This window comes from Tachysurus vachellii, chromosome 10 (genome assembly GCF_030014155.1).
Source record: "Tachysurus vachellii isolate PV-2020 chromosome 10, HZAU_Pvac_v1, whole genome shotgun sequence".
NCBI lineage: Eukaryota > Metazoa > Chordata > Actinopteri > Siluriformes > Bagridae > Tachysurus > Tachysurus vachellii.
The window spans coordinates 20,702,793-20,725,054 of NC_083469.1; the positions used below are offsets into that span (position 1 = coordinate 20,702,793).

Here is a 22,262-nt window from a genome sequence, read left to right on the forward strand (position 1 = left end):
TCTGTTGATAAGCTCACAAACCCATCCAGCGTCCACGGTGTTTCTGAAGGTTCAGTAAATACAGTGCTTGAAGCACCAGGCACAACATCGACCTGACAGACTATTTCCTGCTGGCAGTGACGATACAAAAGTAAAGACTATCCTTATTCCTGGGTTGGGCCAGGTGAGATTCCAAATTGCAGGACATATAAGAATCATAGATTTCAACTGAGTCAAAGGAACAGCAGCAAAGGAGACTGGTGGGAATGGTGGGTACGAGTCGGTGCCTCTTCAGCACGACATTCCTTCAACTGGATTGGAGACTGCAGTAGGATCAGGAGCATCTGATCCCTCAGATGTTGTCACTCAGGAGGCCGAGGGGGTCTGTGCTTCTGTGGGCATCGGTTCCTGGACAATATTTAAAAAAAAAAAAAGGTTATTATTCACTTAGATCACCTTCTTTATGCTCTGATACAAAAAACCTCAGTCTTGGTGCATTACACATGTTCCTCTGAAGAGACAAGCTCTTCAAAACATTTTAATTTCTAAGTAAAAAATTAGTTTTTTTTTCCAATTGTAATTTGGTTTAACATTGGAAAAGTTTTTGTTATTTATTAAATTTACGTTAATAAATATTAAAAATTAACATTACTTGCACAATTAAAGGGTATTCTGACAAAAAAAATCGCAGTAAAAAAAAAAAAGATGCTGCCAAACTTTAGACAGCTGGAGTATTTTCAAAACAGGATATGAAATGTGATGTCTTAGTTCAAGATCTTCAGACCTCCTTCTGGTCCTCTGGTGGTACAGGTGTGGTGGTTCCTTCCTCAGATGACACCTCCATTTTCTCTTCCTCCGAGCTCTTGGAGGCTTCCACGCCGTGCTCCGCCTCCCACTCCTGCAACACCTCATCCAGATTGAAGCGGCGACGGTAGTTTACGAAGAAGTTCTTCACCTGCACCACAGACTTGTTGCCGATGACATCGGAAATGGCCTGAAAATCCCTTCCGTATTTCCTTATAGCTGTAAAATCGAGGAGAAAATAAATATTTGGCAGAAATAAACACAGCTAGAAAAAACGAATTAGCAAAAAACACCCTGCAAATTTACCTTGTACAGCAAGAAGCTGCTCCTCTGTAGTCCAGCGTGTGTTAAATTTCTGATTCACCTTTGAAAACAGTGTGCTTAAATTAGACAAATAATAAGCAGGAAAAGATCATCAAAATCAAATCTAGACAGCTAATAACAGTGAATCCTTCCACTTTTTAAAATTCTTAAGAACAAGAAGAAAAGCTAACATCAACATCTAGAAGTAGGACACGTCATACTGTGTGATTACCTCAGCAGGTCGAAAATCCTCTACCCCTGTTTCGAGTGCATCTCTTAAGGCGCTGTTGATCTGTTTGATGCTCTGGATCTGCACACGGGTTTCACAATCACATGCATAAATGTTCCCTCTGACACTGTGCTCACGTAGGTTAATGTAAAATGAATGTAGAGGAGATAGAACCGACCTGTCGTTTAATGCCGATGAGCTCCATGTCCAGCTGCCTGAGGACGCTGGCGGCGGCTGGGCCGCTGCTCGACATGGCGGTCACATCACTCTGGTTCAGGTGCATGCCTTTGGGAGGCTTTCTCTTGGATCGGTGGTGGTTCCTTGGTCCTGGTGCTTCCTTTTTAATGTGAGCTGGCTTGTCGGAGAGAGGCGCTGTCTGAAAAACGGGTAGAAAACTGGACTCAAACCTATTAGACGACTATAGGTTGTAATAGAAGAAAAGAAGCCATTGAGAGAGATTAAATGTCCTAGAATTCCTTTAACTATTTATTGAGACTATATGTCGCAATTTACTCAGCTAGAAGAAAGGAAAGCTTGGGGAAAGAAAGGAACTCTTACTTCCCACCAGCTGGATAAAAATGCACATGATGCTAAAAAGCGTGCCGTTACTAAAAACAAGTAAAAGGACTAAACTATATCAAGTGCATTTTAAGAGCAAAGCATTATGAGAGTCAAGCCATGGATCTATTCAAATTTGTACAGGTACCTTCTGGACAAGTGCAGGTTTGGGATCCTGTTTCTCAGGTCCAGATGAACCCTGAGAAAAACAGAGAGATAAATACTGCATGCTCTTTCAAACAGGGAGAAGAAGAAAAAAAAACATTGCAAAACGGACCAAAGGTAAAAGAATCAAAGTGTGTGCGGGAATGAGAGTTCATTTCCCGAAAGAAAGGAAAAAAAAAAAAATAAATAAATAATAATAATAATAATAAAATAAAAAGTACAGCAAAAGTACACCTAAGATCAGTTCGTTCTTTCCATTTTAGTTTATATGTAAACAAAGTTTTATAATAAGAAAAGAAAAATCTCTACCTCTTTTTTTTCCTCTTTCTTTGATTCAAGTTCTGTGTCACCTAGAGAGTTGAGAGTCGTCTCTTCAGCCTCGTCATCACTTAAAAAAAACAAGGAGGAGTTTCGTTTGAATAAATCATTAGATTAAAGTTACATCACACAAAGTGGATATTTGATGTTGATTAATGGTTAAATATTACTGCCCTTAAAAATTAAAACTGGGGAAAGAATTGCGAAAGTGGGACTATATTTTAAAAAATGTGGTCAGACATAGATAAGTGCATACCCCTCCCATCATTTTATATATATAAATAAATAAACACACACATCGGCCACTTTAATAGGAACACTTGTATTCCTTCTGATTTATGGAATTTCACCAAACAGCCAATCACGTGGCAGCAGTGAAATTCATTTATACATACAGGTCAAGAGCCTTCGTGTTATTAGCCTTAATATTCACACCAAACATTAAAATGAGGGAAGAAACATGAGATTGTTCTTTATAAAATCAATAGTTTCTTAAATACTTAAAAACGAGCCACGTTCAGAGGCACCAAGATCATTCTTTCCCCACGTCTAATGTTTGACATCAACAAGAAATTTGGTATACCAAAGGATCACTGAAAAACGTGGGATGGATGTCAGAAGAACCCTTTCCTTGAAGAAAAAGAAAAAAAATCCCTTTAAAAACAGTTGGCCAGGCCAAGAACACCCTCCAGGAAGTAGGCGTATCTGTGTCAAAAGCAACAATCAAGAGAAACCTTCACCAGAATAAATGCAGGGGGTTTACCACACGATGGAGAAGACGGCAAAAACCCGGACGTTCTAGAACACGGAGAGAATATAGACAACCTACGATCAACTTGTACCAGAATAATGGGAAGAGAAGACAGACATGAAATGTTCTGAGGCCAGTCACCTATCCTGACTCTGACTGAGCATGCATTTCACTTGCTGACAGCAAAACGGCCCAAGAACATGCAGGAACTGAAGACCACTGAAGTAAAGACCTTCAGAGCCTCACAAAGGAAGAAACTTTCTGCCTGTGGATGGAAGTCTATGGGTTTTCCCTGCAACCAAGTATTAATAATTAATAATTGATCATGTTAGTTTGCCCAATTACTGAAGTTTTTTATTACATTTTTTTGAGGAGGGTTGGATTCAGCGCAACACATAGAACTCTGTTGATTCCTACACCGGTCACTAAGTCTTGATGCGAAAAACGCTTACAGTACAAATATTTCACACAATAAAATACAATCAGAAATATAGTTCTAAGACCTGACTGTGTGTATAATGAACGTCTTACCTCTCCTCTCGATCCCTCTTCTGTTTGCGTGCATGGCGGTCCATGACACTGGTCTTGCTGCGTGTTTTCTTCCAGGAATAATAGAATCGCACAAGGCTTGCGATGGATTTGTCTGGAAGCTGAAAAATGAAAGGAAAAAAAAAAAAATATTGTATCCACTGAGATCAAATAGACCTCCACAATTATTCCCAGTGTTACACTCATTAAAGACAAATGAACGTACACTAGTCGCCATTGTTTCACTGCAGCTGCAGACTTTTGTTGGGGGAAAAAACTGGGATGTAAATTCCCTACGATACAACTTGGGTGGATTTAACATGTTTTAAGCACAGTCTTGTAATTGCTTGTGGGGGCTCACCATTTGTTGAATGCGGTGGAAAGTTTTGCCGTGAAAGCTGAAACCTTGTTCAAACAGCACTTTGTCCTCTACTGTCCATTCGTCAGGGAAAGGGGTGAAGTTGGGCAGGTCGGCTAAAGACTTCTCTATGTTGTGTTTGTGCCAGAAAAGCATTCCCAATGCCTGTTAAGAAAACAAGATATTAGAACATAAAGGCAAGGATGCTTTCCTAGTAACTAACAATTAACATATTATATTATATATTAATCATATTACCTGAAACATAGTTTGCGCATCAAAAATATTAAACTGAATTAGATTGAGAATCACATACATCTTAAATGCACTGAAATACAAAGCATTAAAAAAAGATAGTTTTACCTGTTCCATGTTGTACCCATGCTTCTCTTTAGCTATTGCAATATACTCATCCACTTTTTTTTTTTTTTTTTTTAAATGGAAAAACAAAGGGGGTGGGGGAGAGAATAGACATTCATCAATATTCAGAGCAGAGGTTTATACAATGAGTTTATTATCCTGTAATTTTGGACAAAATCCACCTTGATGGAAAGTATAAATAGGTTTTTCCCCGCAAAGTTTTTTGTAAGCTTGTACAAAACTAAAGTGCGCCGTTCTGCCAATCAGATTCTAGATTCTACATGATCGTGCTCCTTCTTATACGTTACTGTTTATCTACTGACTTAAACACATATTCTAATAGTATCTTAGAGAAAGAAAAAAAACATTTCGTTTAGCAAGGGAAAGTGTACTTGGTGATTTGGAGATGTTCTTTGATAGCAGACCTTTTTTTTTTTTTTACATGGAAGTGCAAGTGCACAGTGTGTTGCTTCTCAGTACAGTGAAGTCTGTACAACAGAAAGGTTTACATTCTCTGGTTTCTCAGTAAAATATGGAGAAAAAACAAAAAAACAAAACAAAAATCACAGGAAGGGCAATAGAGTGGGAGTGAGAGATAGATACTGGTGAGGGAATGACTTGATCATGACTATAATGTAGGTGTGAACAGGGCAGTCACAACACTGAACTGAACTCTAACCTGCTGAAATGTTGTTCATTAATCAATTAAATATTGCGAACATTGGCAAACCATTGTGGTTTAAGCGGATTAACACGTTCCATGACTGTGCTGGTAAACAAAATAATGCAAATGTTTTGGTAATATCAAATGGACCAACTAGTCAAACCAGTATGCTGTCTCTCAGATCTATGACCAATTGCTTTAAAACGGATCACGGAGCTTTATATTTCCAAATCATGTCCAATCAACTGAATTTAATATCTGTGAACTATATTAAAGCTGTAAAACATCTCAGTGATGATCAACAGAAACATCATAGTTCAGTTTGAGTTTCATAGTAGAGTCTGAAAACTGATTGTGGAAAATGGTTTCTGTTGTTTATGCTATCTTCTAAATGTTCTCTCTTATGTATATACCTGGCTAATAAATCAAGTAAATGAGGAACACGTGCATATTTAGGCTGCTGCAGACATTTAAGCAAGCTCTTTTCTGTTCATTAACTGTTACTTAACACTACTTACACGCTTTTGGACTGTAGTGGATCATTTATATAAGCTCAGAGATTACAGCTACTCACATTTAGACTCAGACAGAGTCTGGTTAGGAATCCACACCAACATCCCCAGATTCTCTCTTTCCTGGCTTGCCTTGGCCACTTCTGGCAAGAAGAAAAAAAAACACACACACACACACACACAAGCGTCACATATAATAAAGCAGAGAAAACGGATCTGCTTTTTAATAGAGTTTTGTTCTCGCTAAAGCCCGTTTTATCTTGTGGTCAGACTAAATACAGTGTTGGTTAAACTAACCGACTATGGGATAAGGTGTTCTCAGTGTCAGCTTATAGAATGAAACACTCTTCAAAGTGAGCTGAAGTCAATAAGCAATATTTACTGTCCATTAACATGTGGTCATTGATGTTTTGCCATCTTCCTGGTGGTTTTTAAGCAAGCGTCAATGCAGCAGTCACGTTCAGAGATTTTATGGAAAGATTTCTGACTGCTTTGTTGCCATTTTTTGTCTCAATGCTGGTGAGCATGGCACTTACTATGTTCTATGATCAAAAAAATAAAAAACATCTTTTATTATGTGATTTTGTCTGCAACAGCAATATCAGGGTGAAAAGTTGTCTTGGCATCCAAACGCGGCGAATCCTGATTTAAAATGATTTAAAAATGGCGCTAACAAAGTTCTCTATTGTCTTTTTGGTCACGGTAACCCCACCCACAGCCCCTGACACAAGAGGTTCTTAAGTCTAGACCAGCAATGTTTTGGTGCTATTTAAGAACCACTTTTCCTGGTCCAGAGCCGGTGCTTTGGGTGTCGAAAAAGAAAGAACTGATTTTAAATTAGGCTCTGAACCAGCACTCAAACTGCCTTGGTGGCAAAGGGGCATTAGTTTCGTAAGTGTGCTCTTTGCATGGAGATATGAAAAGGCTACACTGCAGTATATTGCATTAATATGACTATGACCATCTTCTCACCTACTAGTCAATCTGATATAATTATGATATATCCTAGATGGAAAAAAAATTGGTCTGGTTAGCTGCCAGTTCACAGGCTGAACTAGTCATGCTGGTAGACCATCTTTAGAAGCTGGCAATTTACAGTATTTTTCAGCATCCACTTTTCTTAATTAAATTGATAATTAAAATAGCTTACGTTTTCTAACTGCTATCATGACATATTCTGTAAAACAGCTTGCCTATGTTGCAGTCTTAGCAGTAATTTAGAAACTGGTTTCATCTACCAGTTTGACTAGTTTAGCTCAGCGCATGTTTTTTTGGCAGCCAAACTACATATTATATATGAACTTCTACTACTATAGCACACATACACACTCCAACTTATTAGATACACTTGTACTTTCATGTTGTTATCGAATCAGATATTTGTGTGGCACCATTAAAATAGTGTGATCTCTGTAACCATGGCATAGAATTTGGTACAAGATACGCTGGTTTGAGTCTTTCACACACACACACACACCAGTCTCTAAAACTTACAGAAAGTGGTACAAAAAACAAACAAACATTAGTTTGTACAAACAGTTTGTACAAACAGGCCAAATACACACCAAATAGGGAGATAACGGTGGCAAAGGAAAACCACGCAGAAAAGCTGAAAAAACAGCTTTCAACTAATGAGACTACAGTGGAATGGCCTGAAAGTGATCACCAGTTAAAAGACCCCATCCCCCCACCACTGAGACCAATGGGTTCTACTTCAGGGTTGAAAAACAAAAGCCTGGTCTGACACCTCATGCCCACTCTGACTATCTTACAACATGGCCATCAACACCCTCCCCCTACTGTTCCTCAGCCTGTACTCAAGATCTGTGAAAATGATGTACGCAAAGTCTTTAGCAAACAGAAGATAAGGAAAGCCAAAGGCCCAGATGGTGTCTCTCCAGCCTGCCTCAAAGCCTGTGCTGTCCAGCTATCATCCATCTTCACATTGACCTTCAACAGATCACTGGAGCTGTGCGAAGACCCGTTCTGCTTCACACACTCCACTATAATCCCTGTAGCCAAGAAAACAAAAGTCGCAGGGTTAAATGACTACAGACTCGTTGCTTTAACGTCTGTGGTCATAGAGTCAATTAAGAGGCTGGTGTTGGCCTCTTGTAGGACATCACTGGACCCTTGCTGGACCCCTGCAGTTTGCTTACCAAGCAAACAGGTCTGTGGATGACGCGGCCCACCTCCAACATTACATCCTCCAACATCTGGACAAACCAGGGACTTGTGCAATAATCTTCTTTGTAGATTTCAGCTCCACCTTCAACACCATCATTGATACCCTCCTGAAAAAACTGACACAGCTCTATGTACTCACCTCCATCTGTCAGTGGATCACCAACGTCCTGACAGACAGGCAGCAGTGAGTGAGGCTGCAAAAACTCACATCCAACACCCACACCATCAGCACTGGACTGCGACTCCTCAGGGCTGCGTTCCCTCCCCGCTGCTTTTCCCTCTCTACACAAATGACTGCACCTCTAAACACCCCTCTGTCAAGCTCCTGAAATTTGCAGATGACACTACAGTCATCTGTCTCATCCAGGACGGAGACGACTGCATACAGACAAGAGGTTGAGTGGCTTGCTGTCTGGTGCAGTCACAACAATCTGGAGCTGAACATGCTCAAAACTGTGGAGATGATAGTAGACTTCAGGAGAAACCCTCCTGCCCCCCACCCCCACTCACCATCATGGACAGCACTGTGGCTGCACTGGAGTCAATTAAGTTCCTGGGAACCACCATCTAACAGGACCTAAGGTAGGACATTCAAATTGACTCAATTGTGAAAAATGCCCAGCAGAGGTTGTACTTCCTTTGTCAACTGAAAAAGTTCAACCTGCCACAAGCACAGATGACGCAGTTTTACTCAGCTCTTATTGAGTCGGTTTTGTGCTCGTCTAGAACCGCTTGGTTTGGGTCAGCCAGCAAATCTGATTTAAGAAGACTGACTGTTAGGGCAGCAGAAAGGATCATTGGTCTACACCTGCCCAACCTTCAGGACTTGTACAACTCTAGAGTGAAGAAACGGGCAGGTAACATCATTACAGCCCCCTCTCACCCCACCACAACCCGTTTGCACTTCTCCCTTCAGGAAGACGCTACAGATCTCTGTGCACTAGACCATCTAGGCACAAAAACAGTTTTTCTCGCATGCCATATCCGGCTTAAACAGGTAATACAGGGATTATTACCAGTGTTTGGTAATTCATTCTTCATCTCTAATTACTGCCTCTTTCTCAAGTACTATGTAAATATGTAAATCCATATGTATAAGTGTATGTATGTACCAAGAGCACCTTAAAAAACGACAACAAATTCCTTGTGTCTGTGCACGCTAAGCGAGTAAAGCTGAAAATACAAAAGCGAGTCTGTAAACAGAGCTTATTTGAGTTACCACAGACATCTTGCCAAAACTATGCCATGGTTAAGGTCAAACAAATGACAAATATTTACTGATGTTCTTGATCTGTATATAAAGCTGCTGGCACAATGATTGGATAACTGCAAAGAATGTTCAAGTGTTCCTAATAAAGTGGACTCTGTGTGTCTATACAGTTGTGGCAGGTTCGTTGGTGTCCACATACTTTTGGCCCTATTTTACAAGGTACTAGAAAAAAAACGACATTTTGTTCTTGTGTGTAAGAGTTTTAGAGGAAACAATAATAATAAAATTATAATTTAAAAAAAACACCAGAGTTTACTTTAATAAACATAAGCAAGTGATTCCAATGTATTGAAGAAACCAGACAAAAAAAAAATTGGCAGATAAGGGAACGGCATAAAAATAGAAGCTATAAACAGCCAGAAATCTTATTTTAAAGCACATAAGTAAATCAGTTTGGAGTAAATGGTGCAGTGTGATGCAGGTCTGGTGAACTACACTATAGTGAAACAACGGGCTGTGTTCGAGGCTCCCGCACACTGTAACCTGCGCCTTCATTACACTTCACAAAACTCAAGTCCACTTTACCGGGGTCGTAATCTGGAACTACAGCCTGAAACTGTGGGCCGACTCGCATCCCTCCTGCACCTTCTCACAAACAAAAACAAAGCAAAAAGTCAGACATAAAACAGGCTGAAAAAGTGTCAGAACTTGTACCGAGTGACCGAGGCTACTAACACTGACTTACCGTGCTCGTCATCACTAGAGGAAGGCGAACTTCCTTCCTCCCAAGAATTGTTACTGTTGCCGTTCGAAGTAAAACTTTTCGTCGGATTATTCACCGAGTTTCTGCCCCTTCTCTTCCCCGACATCTCCGTCGTACCCTTTTCTAACATCGCGGGCATCTTGATGCACTGCGCCGAACTTTGGCTACGTCTCTCTCTCTCTCTCTCTCCGTCTCTCTCTCTCACACACGACTAGCTTAGCAAGCTAACAGGCTAAGCTAAGTAGATACTGAGATGAAGGCTAATTCGCGGCCTCGGTGTCAAAAACGAAGTGTGAATATCAACTTAATAAATTGCACAAATCCCCTCAGGAATGAGCGCAAGCAGTAAAACAACGAATCGCGAAGTCTTGAAACTGCAGCGCCGTCTATAGAAATAGCTTTAGCCGAATGAAGTTAGCAATAGCAACCCAGCTAAGTTCCACTAACTGACGCGAACAACATTAAGTCTATAGGATTAGCTAGCAGGCTAACTATTAGCACTCACTGTAAGCTTCAGCCAGAGCTTCAGTGAGCTAGCAAAGATAGCATCGGCTAATGCTAATTTAATTAATCATTTCGCCCAAAATGTTAATTGGAACAATTTTCAAAAAAACATTCTCGATTTGAGGTTACTCTAATTTTAGGACACGCTTTAAGGTCCAATATGGAGGAAAAATATCGTTTGGAAATAAAAACGCAACTGTGTTGAATAAAGTATATGAGCCTCTTCGCACGGAGACAGTAGGGAAGTTCAGTTCTGCACTTCCACACTACTTCCACAGTAAAGAGCCCTACTGAGGTCTGAATGAGCGAAACGCACTCAGTCAAACTGCTGACGGGGAGAAAAAGGGAGTGAAAAGCGAGGGGGAGGGAGTGAAAAACCTACACAGATAGATCCAAGTTAGTGCTATTCATCAATAACTTCATGATACCTTTAGAAATCAGTGTGTGTAAAAGCCACCTAAAGAGCGTTTCTTGCACCTTGCTACATCAGAGTGCAAAAATACACCACAAAAAAAATAAAAGAAAGAAAAATAAACGACTTGCTGCTCTTCTGTATGCTGAATGATGCTCTTATCAGGTCCAGATCGTTCAAAGCCCCCAAAATAATGCCTCTGGAAATGAAAATCATGTCTATGTGTAAAAAATAATAATAATGGAGTTCATGGTTATGTGACCCTCACATACACAGGGGTGATGTACCAGCGGTGGATCAAGTGGTTAAGGCTCTGGGTTGTTGATTGGAGGATCAGCGTTTAAGCCCCAGCACTGCCAAGCTGCCACTGTTGGGCCCTTGAGCAAGGCCCTTAACCCTCCCTGCTCCAGGGGCGCTGTATCATAGCTGCCCCTGAACTCCAACCCCAACCGCCTCAGTTGGGATGTGTGAAGAAAAGAATTCCACTGTGCTGTAATGTATATGTGGCGATAATAAAGGCATCTATGCCCCCTTTCCTTTCCTTTCCTTTCCTTTCCTTTCCTTTCCTTGCCTTGCCTTGCCTTGCCTTGCCTTGGGGTTGTTCACTGCCATTATGTGTTCAGACCTCAGACATACTGAAAACACAATTCCATCTTCATCCACCATTGGGACTTCACTATCGCAGTGTGTAATGTAATTTTGCCCACCATTCAGAACAGTCAGCGGCTCTGCCGATGCTACTGAGACAGGATTTTCAGATCTCTGATATCATTCGTGTTAAAGGTGAATGCAGCAGTCAGAAATCCTCCACAGTTGAAAGCAGGCTCTTGTTAAACTGATTCATTCATCTTTATCTAATTTACTAAGCTACTGTCAGTTTTGTTTAGAGTCAAAGGAGTGTGGTACATTTTAAACATTATTGCCTGCTGTGTAAATCAGTCAAGCACATGATCACTTCATCATACAGTTCATCATGCAGTTTGTGGTGTAAAGGAAAATGTCAATGTTTGGGATCAAATCACAGTTCTCAAGTTGTTTCACAGAGACACTGGATGTAAAAAAAGAATTGTTTCACAGAGACACTGGATGTAAAAAAAGAATGTCTTTTTACTTGAACATCCCGTAATTCATTCATTCATTGATTCATTCATTCATTCAAGTTTCTGTAAATACAATAACATGTAAATTAATACACTCACTCATTTCTCACTCATTTTCTACCGCTTATCCGAACTACCTCAGGTCACGGGGAGCCTGTGCCTATCTCAGGCGTCATCGGGCATCAAGGTAGGATACACCCTGGACGGAGTGCCAACCCATCACAGGGCACACACACTCTCATTCACTCACGCAATCACACACTAGGGACAATTTTCCAGAGATGCCAATCAACCTACCATGCATGTCTTTGGACCGGGGGAGGAAACCGGAGTACCCGGAGGAAACCCCCGAGGCACGGGGAGAACATGCAAAATGGATAAATGTTGATGTAAAATGACCGAAAATTGTCACACAGTAACTGAGAATCGAAGTTCCAGTAGTTCATATCAAATTCTATCTCGTTTAAAACATATCTGCTGCAAATATTTCGGAGCTAAATTTCAGCTCTGAATCACAATCTTAAGTCCATAAGTTGCATGTACATCATAGTATGACAGTAGCCTGTATTACATTTAGTCTAATTTAAAATAATAATGAGCGAAGACAAAGCTTTTTACATTCAAAACTTCCCCAAGACGAATGCCCAAGCCTGATAAAGATTAAAATTCCACATGCAGATTTATTATAGTGACCATTGACCATGTGTACACATGAACACTTATATTTTAGTTATAGTGAAATGTTTGTTGTAATTATACTGGAGGTATTTGACAAATTTTCCATAATTAATTTAGTCACTATTGTACTGTACTACTGTTCACTATTCTGTTATTTATTTATTTTTTTGTTTAGTTAAACGGTTGATCGCTCACATTGAATATACACGTTGACTAACATAACAAATGTCATTAAATTGCATCATACTGTATTGCTGAGGAGACAGAAATTTTAGACATTTAGCAAACGATTCGATTATTACCTACATAACTGTCTGCATAGAGTTACCACTAGCAGAATGAGAGAAAGCATATTTTATTTCTTCTGTGCAATTTAATAAAAATTTAATAGTGCGTTATGTACTGTTATCCATTTTCAGACCACCGAACCAAAAGGTGCCCTGTCCGTAGGGGACTTCCAATCATTCCCATGATGATTCATTTTAGTTCTGCAAGAGAAGCTATATGGATAACTTTATTTTGCAGTTTAAACAAATAGTGTCCTAACTGTTCAAAATAGCTTGTGTAATCAGCTCTGGATCATTGTAGTGGGGAGATTAACTTTATTCTCTCTTTTTTTTTTTTTTTAATTGGATTGCATTTTGTCAACAAATGTGAAGTGTTAAAATATTGTAGCTTATTATACTATAACCTGTAGCTATAGCTTATAACACTACACAATCGATAAAATATGGACTGTATTAAAACTTTGCATTTACATTTTATAACTACTAAAACAGACATTGCTCTCTTGGAATCAGCATGTATTCAGTTTAGATCAATTCAGTTCAATTCAGTTCAGTTTATTTGTATAGCACGTTTAACAACTTATATTGTCTCAAAAATGCTTCAAAGAATTATAGAAATAGAATAAAAATTAGAAAATTTTAAAATTAAATGACTATTTATCTACAATATCTATTCCTAATGAGCAAGTCTGAATTCAAAGAGTTAAAATTTTACAGTACCAAAATTAGGACTGTAGTAAATCTGAGTCCTACAGACCTATTTGTTTCACCAAACCCTTCAAAATCAAGCCCTGCAAGAAAAAAAGTTCAGACTTTAAAGCTCTAAATTTAACTAACTAACTTTATTTTGTTACTTTTTCTCTTAGGATCTTAATATTAAAGGTCCCATTAATATTTTAGTGGGAATCCTCTATAGCCATGAGTATAATATGTCCCAAAACCCAGCACTTCCTTAGCTGGACCTGTGAAGAGTACAAGTTATCACTGGAGGCCAGTCGTGTCACTGATGAACTGAATCTCAGACAATGTCTCATGATTGGTTTAACTTATGCATTGCACTTTTTTTTAATCCAAAAGGTCACACTAAGGTCACGCTAAACCCGGACAAGAGTGAAAATTTATTCAAACTGCAAAACCTGAAAAGTCGTTGTTGTTTAAGTAATGAGTAATTAAGTAACTCACTTCATCAGTTCAGGTTAAACACCTTGTTGCCAGCTGAAACATATTAATCGGTGCGGTAATTATCCAATGCTGTATCTGTATTTGTATTTTGCTCTTTAATCCACTGTTACATTTACGCCGAAATAGGATCATATATTTTTTTTAAAAAGAAGAGGTTCCCTGCTGAATGACCTAGTGCAACATCTTGATAGAAGTTTCTATAAATAATTGGAATTGATAAAGCAGCTTTATGGGCTGCTGCATAATATGTAACACTGTTAGAACTGAGGATAATATAAGAAAAAAAATAAAATCCACACTAATGCAGTTTTATTCCACTTTCAGTGTTCAAATGTGGCTCTAAATCTGGTTTACATTCACATTAAGCAACACGTAAAAGTTTTGTTGATGTGCCATCTCTTGGAAAAAAAGTTTATAAATAAACTTAAGTTAAATAATTTTTTAAAAAACTTTTGATTAATATGAATACAATGAAGAAAACTAAATGTAATAGGAAACATTTAGCCATTGTAATTTATAGAGTTGAATAAATAGCAGACTGGAAGTAAACCTTTACTTCCAGTCCATTAAAAATTTAAGTTGATTCTATTCATATAGATCTGTGTTGTTTATTATGTATAAATATGTAATCACTTGCCTTAAATTATTTAAATACAATAAACTTATCTGGGTTTACAGTGTGGGAGGTAATTTGTGCATCTGTGGTGCCATGATTTTTATATTTGCTCATGTATTAAAATTGTTCCTAAAGAGGAACCAGACTTGTGATAGAACCAGAGGTCTGCTACTGTACCATTAAGTTCTCACTCACTCACTCTCTCACTCACTCACTCACTCACTCACTCACTCACTCACTCATTCACTCACTCATTCACTCACTTTCTATCGCATCATCGGGCATCAAGGCAGGATACACCCTGGACGGAGTGCCAACCCTTCGCAGGGCACACACACACTCTCATTCACTCACGCAATCACACACTACGGACAATTTTCCAGAGATGCCAATCAACCTACTGTACCATGCATGTCTTTGGACCGGGGGAGGAAGATTTCACAAGTAAACACAACATGCAGTTTTTAAATGAAGGTTTTTATTATCAAGGAAAAACAAAATCCAAACCCACATGGCCCTGTGTGAAAAAGTGTTTGCCCCCTCTGTTAAAACATAACTGTGGTTTATCACAACCTGAGGTCAGTTTCTCTAGCCACACCCAGGCCTGATTACTGTCACACCTGTTCACAATCAAGAAATCAACTAAATAAGACCTGACTGACAAAGTGACGTAGACCAAAAGATCCTCAAAAGCTACACATCATGCTGAGATCCAAAGAAATTCAGAAACAAATAAGAAAGAAAGTAATTGTGATCTATCAGTCTGGAAAAGGTTATAAAGCCATTTCTAAACCTTTGGGACTCCAGCGAACCACAGTGAGAGCCATTATCCACAAATGGTGAAAACATGGAACAGTGGTGAACGTTCCCAGGAGTGGCTGGTTGACCAGAATTACCCCAAGAGTGCAGTGACTACTCATCCATGATGTCACAAAAGACCCCACAACAACATCCAAAGAACTGCAAAGAAGAGACTGGGCAAAAATGGCCTGCATGGCAGAGTTCCAAGATGAAAACCGCTGCTGAGCAAAAAGAACACAAAGGCTCGTCTCAGATTTGCCAGAAAGCATCTCGATGATCCCCAAGACTTTGGGGAAAATACTTTGTGGACTGATGAGACAAAGCTGAACTTTTTTGTAAAGTGTGTCCCCATTACATCTGACATAAAAGTAACTGCATAACACTACATCCGGCCCTGGAGGTGTGAAGCGAACGTGCTAACCACTAAGCCACCGTGCCCCCCGGTTTGGATTTTGTTTTCCCTTAAAAGTAAAAACCTTCATTTAAAAACTTCATGTTGTGTTTACTTGTTATCTTTGACTAATATTTAAATTTAAACAATGGCAAGGAAAACTCCCTGAGATGATATGAGGAAGAAACTGAGAGGAATCCAAGTCAAAATGGAACCTCATCTAGGTGACAGCAGAAAGTGTGATTATAAATAATGTTCTTTCTACAACTGAATACAACTTTCCACTGTTTAATCGATTGTTTTAAAAGCCCCTCTGATGTGAAACAAGTTGATGCCAATTTACTTTCCAATTATGCAAGTAGTTGTATGCAAGTCGGTATGATATACTAATACCTTAAGCTCTACAATGCTTTTCTATTCATGTGGTTGTAGACTGTGGTTATGTGCTTGCTGTAGACTTCCTGTCAGCAAGAACCAGTCTGGCCATAAGCAAGGAATTTCCACCCACAGCCCACAGCAGCACACTGGATATTTTATGCTTTTCACACCATTCTGTGTAAACGCTAGAGACTGTTGTTTGTGAAGAAATTTGTTTGTCAGGGAAATCAGCAGTTTCTGAAATACTCAAACCAACTATCTGGAACCACCCACCATGCCACAGTCGAAGTTACTTAGATCACATCTTGTCTCCCTTCTGATATTGGAGGTGAACATTAAAATAAAGCATTCGCCATGTTTTTGGGACGTGATTGGTTTACTCGTGATTCCAAGACTAACCGCAATCGCTTAAGTTTGGTTCGTATGAATATGGTTATTTTGTTACAGGACGTCGTATTTACAGCATGTGACATTTACTTAAAATAGACTTTCCCCTAAACATGAAAAACATTTTCAGTGTTACAGCAAACACTTCCTTGTAGTAATTATGTTGGCTTTGTAGAAGCCAACATTCTGCTTTCCTATTTAAGCTTAGACAAATATTTATCAAGAGTAACTCCTCCTAGGGCTTTCAAGCCACATGTACCAAATTCAGATATGTTGTAGACCCTGTTCTGAAGTTTGTTGCTGTTACTTTTCTAAGCATTGCATTCATGAACTCTAGACTGGACTATTGTAATGCATTACTAGGTGGTTGTCCTGCATCTTTAATAAATAGGCTACAGTTAGTCCAAAGTGCAGCTGCCAGAGTTCTCACTAGGACAAGAAAGTATGACCATATAACCCCAATTTTATCATCTCTACACTGGCTACCTGTTAAGTTTAGAATTGATTACAAACTGCTGCTACTAACATACAAGGCGCTTAACGGTTTAGCGCCCACGTATCTAACTAGTCTCCTAACACGTTACAATCCTTCACGCTCTCTGAGATCACAAAACTCAGGACTTCTGGTAGTTCCCACAATATCTAAGTCCACTAAAGGCGGTACAGCGTTTTCTTATTTAGCTCCCAAACTCTGGAATAGTCTTCCTGATAGTGTTCGGGGCTCAGACACACTTTCCCAGTTTAAATGTAGATTAAAAACTCATCTCTTTAGTCAGGCGTACACATAACACATCCCATTATATTGTGCACTATTACACTAGACTTGCACATTTTTATGAACAGCAGATATGTTAATCCCTCTGCACTGCTCTTCTCTTTTTCTACCCATGCCGAGACACCCAGACATTGTACCAGCTCTGATCGTCTTCCGTGCCCGCCACTGAGATGAGGCCGACTCTGAGAGAATCCTGAGACATCTACAGATCTACCAGCTCCAGTTGGACTCTGTGATACTAAGAGGAGATCTGAACTCCATGTGATCCTTACACCAATACAGCATTTGCTTGACTGTATATTTGTAATCACACCCTCTAGTGTCACCCATATGAGGATGAGGTTCCCCTTTGAGTCTGGTTCCTCTCAAGGTTTCTTTACCAATCTAAGGGAGTTTTTCCTTGCCACTGCTGCCTGAGTCACCTCAGACTTGCTCATTGGGGATAAATACATATACATACATACATACATACATACACACATACATACATACATACATACATACATACGGTGAACTATATATATTTTGAATTTTTATTATATTAATTCTTTATACTACTCCTAATGTTTATCTTCTGTTCTATGTTTATGTTCTGTAAAGCTGCTTTGAGACAATGTCCATTGTAAAAAGCGCTGTACAAATAAACTTGAATTGAATTGAATAAGCGATCCGAGTACCGGTACTTCTGGTACCGGGTCTCAAATTGGCCTTTTTTCCCATAGACTCCCATTATAAACTTTGGAGGTTTATAACTTGGCAAGCTTTGGAACTATCTACACCAAACTCTGCCAGCTCCTTTAGGGTGATACTCTGAACAAACTTTTAAATCGGTGTACCGACTGGCCTTTCGGTTGTCCCACGGCCCCGCCCCCAAAATATGCAAAATCAAAAAACTTTTTACAACATGGACATGTGACATATCAAAACACTCAGAACAATGAGGGGAACTTCCTCACGGGTATTCTGATGACATCACATGCTGGTCTCCACTTGCCTCCAAATGTCTAGCGCTCCACTAGATTTCACAAGTTATATGTCCACTTGCCTCTAAAAGTAACACTGACCCTTATGTCCACTTGCTTCCAAAAAGCACCGGCCTTTGTGAATACTTGTCTCGTCAAAGCCAACATCAACGTTTGTTGCAACAAACTTTACAAATCTAGTTATTCAATGAAACTTGTGTTAACTGATGATCATGCCAACTCAAAACCTTGACATGCTGAAATTTGAAGGAAATTCTGAAAATTACGGAAATGTCTTTCCTTTGCATTTATCACATCCAGACACAATGTTTTAGTATTTAAAAACTTTTGTTTCATCCACAAAAGTGAAAAGGAAGAATGTGGAATTTAAAGATTTGTACCAATTGTCTAACAGCAGCTGCTGTTTATTTCATCAATCAATGAATGTATTATTCTATATATAAAATATATAAATATACTGTATAACAGTATACCTAACACCTACAGGACTGTGGGTTTAATACCTGCCTCTGCCATGTGTGTTCATGTGGAGTTTACAATTCCACATTGAGGTAGAGGGATGACATGATAAGTCCACATGCACACACACACTCCAAAGCCGAGCATTGTAGGAAAATTGGCATTTTTAAATTGTCAGGGTTGTGTGTGAGTATTTGCGCTGTTCTGCCCTACAAGAGACTGGCATCATGTACAGCGTGTACCATACTCTGTGGGATAGACTAGATGTTCTCACCAACCCTGTAGGATAAGCGTTGTAGAGAATGGATGGATGGATGGATGGATATAAATACAGCAATGAAAGCTTTATCTCTCCTTTACATCAGTTTTTATTTCTAGCCTACAGGTAGACACTCTATTCCAAAGCAGACATTCGGTGCTTAATATCATTGATATTCTAAACAAAAAGTCCAACGAGCATGTGTAGATTATTATAATGAATAGATTATTATAATCAATATTATATTTACATTTCATTTGTAATTTACTTCAGTCATGATAGCTGAAATTGTCTTAACCTGTTTTTTTAAGCTAAAGCCCTTGAATACCTTAATAAATCTATCTGCACAAAAACAACCTTATAGTCACACAATAATTATAGATCTGACACACACACACACACACACACACACACACACGTCTGTCTAGTCATATCAGCTGAAGCAAAAATCTCTTGAACACTCATTGTAATCTCTTAATTCGTCTGATCTCTGGATTAATTTACTGAGGATTTATTTTGGTGAGGTTTTCAGATTTGCTGACTCAATTTCACATGCATGCCCTGCGATGGGTTGGCACTCTGTCCAGGGTGTATCCTGCCTTGATGCCCGATGACGCCTGAGATAGGCACAGGCTCCCCGTGACCCGAGGTAGTTCGGATAAGCGGTAGAAGATGAATGAATGAATGAATGAATGAATTTCACATGCACCCATGTTTTCATAAGGCAATTAAACCATTTCTGTCATCTGTAATTAAGTGCCATTCTCTGCTCAGTGGTTAAGATGTTGGACTTCTAAGTTTAAATCCCAAGACCCTCAACTGCTAAGTTGTATAAATGAGATAAATGGGGGTCGTTCTTTATAAGAGCACTTGGCCGATTACGCTTTGTTTAAACTTTTATTGGGCTTGTTTTTCCTCACATATCTTCAAGACCATTTTTGACAAATTAAAAGGAAACTTGTTTGATATTAACCTGAAATCTTCATCCACTAGGTGGTGTGCTTGTTGTGGTCAGTATTTGATGAGGGCTTCCTTTTTCACCCCCTGATTGATGGCTAGCTGAATCTGAGAGCTGCTGATTGAGTGTTCAAGTTTCAAGGATGATTGGATTTTATAATCAAATCAGGTTTCAAGCATGAGCAGGTGTGTAGTGGGTAGAGAAAAGCTATGATGTTGGAGATTAAGTGCTTATCTGTTGTCTTGTCAGAAGTGATTACATTATTATTATTATTACGTTTTATAACTGACGAATAGTTGTCTAGATAAATAAATATCTCGCCATGTAAGATTCCATGCTAGCGTTTGGAAGGTTAAATCCCAGGAGAGTGATTGTTGTGTCCTTAAAGCAAAGCTGCAAACTATTTAGCTACAAGCTTTGGATACAAGGATATATTTTTGGAAAGAAAAATGTAGTGTTACATGGCATACTACTATATACTATAACTAATTCAGCAGACAAAGCCTGGACAAAAACAACAGATTAGATGTCCCAGAAGTCGTACTTTTTATGATTAAGTGTTGAAATCCATCTTAACACCCTAAAGTTCTCTGGTCTGTTAAAGAACCCAGTGCTAAAGCCTGGTGTTTTCACTAGGGGGGATGTTGTACAAGGTGATCTCCGAGTGCTGAATGTTCTGAATGTTCTGTATGCACGGGTCACCTGATAACACGCACAAATGTTACCCAACAACCCCACCAGGATGGGATCAAATGACGACACAACACCAAGTGTGTACCTGCATATCACTATCATCTAAAATATATCTCTAGGCGGTCATTAGTCATTTGTGACTTCACAGTGTCAACAGGCAAAATGTGAGGAGCTGAAGGAAATAAAGTGCAGATATGGAATCACTCAGATTGTATATGCCATCAGTTTTATCTGCACTGATGCCACTTTTCATGGAACGATTAGAACAGTGTGTACATTGTGACTATTTTTACTGGTAAATATTCTGTACTAGATTCCGTGTCTTTAATAATAAACGATAGATAACTGTTTTGTCTTTTAGGATTTTGATGTAATTTGATGTAATGTTTTAATTTGTTTGCTGAATGCATCGCTATTATCCTTGTTCCTTTTTTTCTATAGATAAAAGTTTTTTTTATAAGATAAAAGTCTTATAAAATGAAATATATTTTATGAAAATTAAAAAAGAAAAGCTTCGCCTGTTGGTGCATAATGAACTGTATGTATAAGTATGACTACTAGTAAACAATTAACTGTACACCAAACACTAAACTGCCATATATAAGTTCAAATGGAATACAGTGGCACACCAACTAATCTCTTTTCCATGTCACGTGTTATCTTTAGACTTTGTAGTATGATAACTAAAAAAAAAAGTACTTTATAGATCATTTTATCTTGTTGCGCTGGTGGAAAGATGACTAATGAATCACAGTGGCTTAGTGGTTAGCGTTTTTGCGGAGCACCTCCAGAGTTGTGTGTGTGTGAGGAGTTTATATGTTCCTGCTGTGCTTCAGGGGTTTCCTCTGGGTACTCTGGTTTTCTCCCTAGTACAAAAACATGCCTGGAAGCTTGATGTCTTTTGTGTCCAGGTTGCACCGATGCACTTTATGCGGCAAGGACTATCTCACTTAAGTCCTTAGCTCTGTGTTGTTCTATGTAGCACCATGGTCCTCAATAAACGTCGTCTCATTTCACTGTGTACCGCGTCAGCTATATATGGTTGAAATGACAATAAAAGCTTCTTGACTTGATTGGCGTCTCTAAAATGTCTGTAGTTGGGTTGGTGCCCTGAGTCCCCTGGGATAGACTCCAGGTTCCCCGTGACTCTGCCTAGGTTAAACAGTACAGAAAAACGATGGAATATCATACACATTTAAAAAAAAAAGGCTCTAATAATTGAATAGTTAGATTATGCTCATAAAATGCATCTATACTGAGGGGAACTGTGGAATTTAAAGGAGCCTTTAGCTCTAAAAGTTTGAGACTATCTGGCATAGCGAGTGAATATAGGGGCTAAATATTATGACAAGGAATCCTCATATGGAGAGCAATATTATCATAATATTATTAACAAAGGGAAAGTGAATTATAAAGCTATAAAACTGTCCTACCATAGAAAGCATTTATAGGACTTTGTAAAACAATACAGCAAGTACTTTGTTATTATGTCTAGTTTATTACTATACCTTTATCAGAAAATGCCTGAAGTTATTGGCGTGTATTTTGATAGTGTAAATTCTTATTCTAAGAAAATGCCTCCATCAATAAATTATATAAAGAAGCATGAAATTAAGGGTGTACGAGGGAGGCAAGGACACACCGAGAACTACTTTCAGGGCCTTACATGTAGTCATATGGACTCACTCATTTTCTACCGCTTATCCGAAC

General features: G+C 38.9%; 1 protein-coding gene across 1 annotated transcript in view; it reads right to left on the reverse strand.

Moving 5' to 3' along the window:
- Window positions 1–10,517, reverse strand: part of rcor1 (REST corepressor 1) — an 11,938-nt gene extending 1,421 nt beyond the window's left edge. Inside the window, exons 1-13 of the mRNA XM_060880228.1 lie at window positions 9,672–10,517; window positions 9,512–9,571; window positions 5,592–5,672; window positions 4,357–4,409; window positions 3,997–4,158; window positions 3,639–3,757; window positions 2,348–2,426; window positions 2,022–2,072; window positions 1,494–1,691; window positions 1,319–1,396; window positions 1,090–1,147; window positions 764–1,002; window positions 1–387 (exon numbers count right to left, since the gene is read on the reverse strand). The exon at window positions 1–387 is cut by the window's left edge and continues 1,421 nt beyond it. Of these exons, the coding sequence (XP_060736211.1) occupies window positions 346–387; window positions 764–1,002; window positions 1,090–1,147; window positions 1,319–1,396; window positions 1,494–1,691; window positions 2,022–2,072; window positions 2,348–2,426; window positions 3,639–3,757; window positions 3,997–4,158; window positions 4,357–4,409; window positions 5,592–5,672; window positions 9,512–9,571; window positions 9,672–9,828 (1,377 nt within the window). The 5' untranslated portion in view covers window positions 9,829–10,517 and the 3' untranslated portion in view covers window positions 1–345. The remainder of the gene's footprint in view (window positions 388–763; window positions 1,003–1,089; window positions 1,148–1,318; window positions 1,397–1,493; window positions 1,692–2,021; window positions 2,073–2,347; window positions 2,427–3,638; window positions 3,758–3,996; window positions 4,159–4,356; window positions 4,410–5,591; window positions 5,673–9,511; window positions 9,572–9,671) is intronic.
- Between the last annotated feature and the right edge of the window lie 11,745 nt (window positions 10,518–22,262).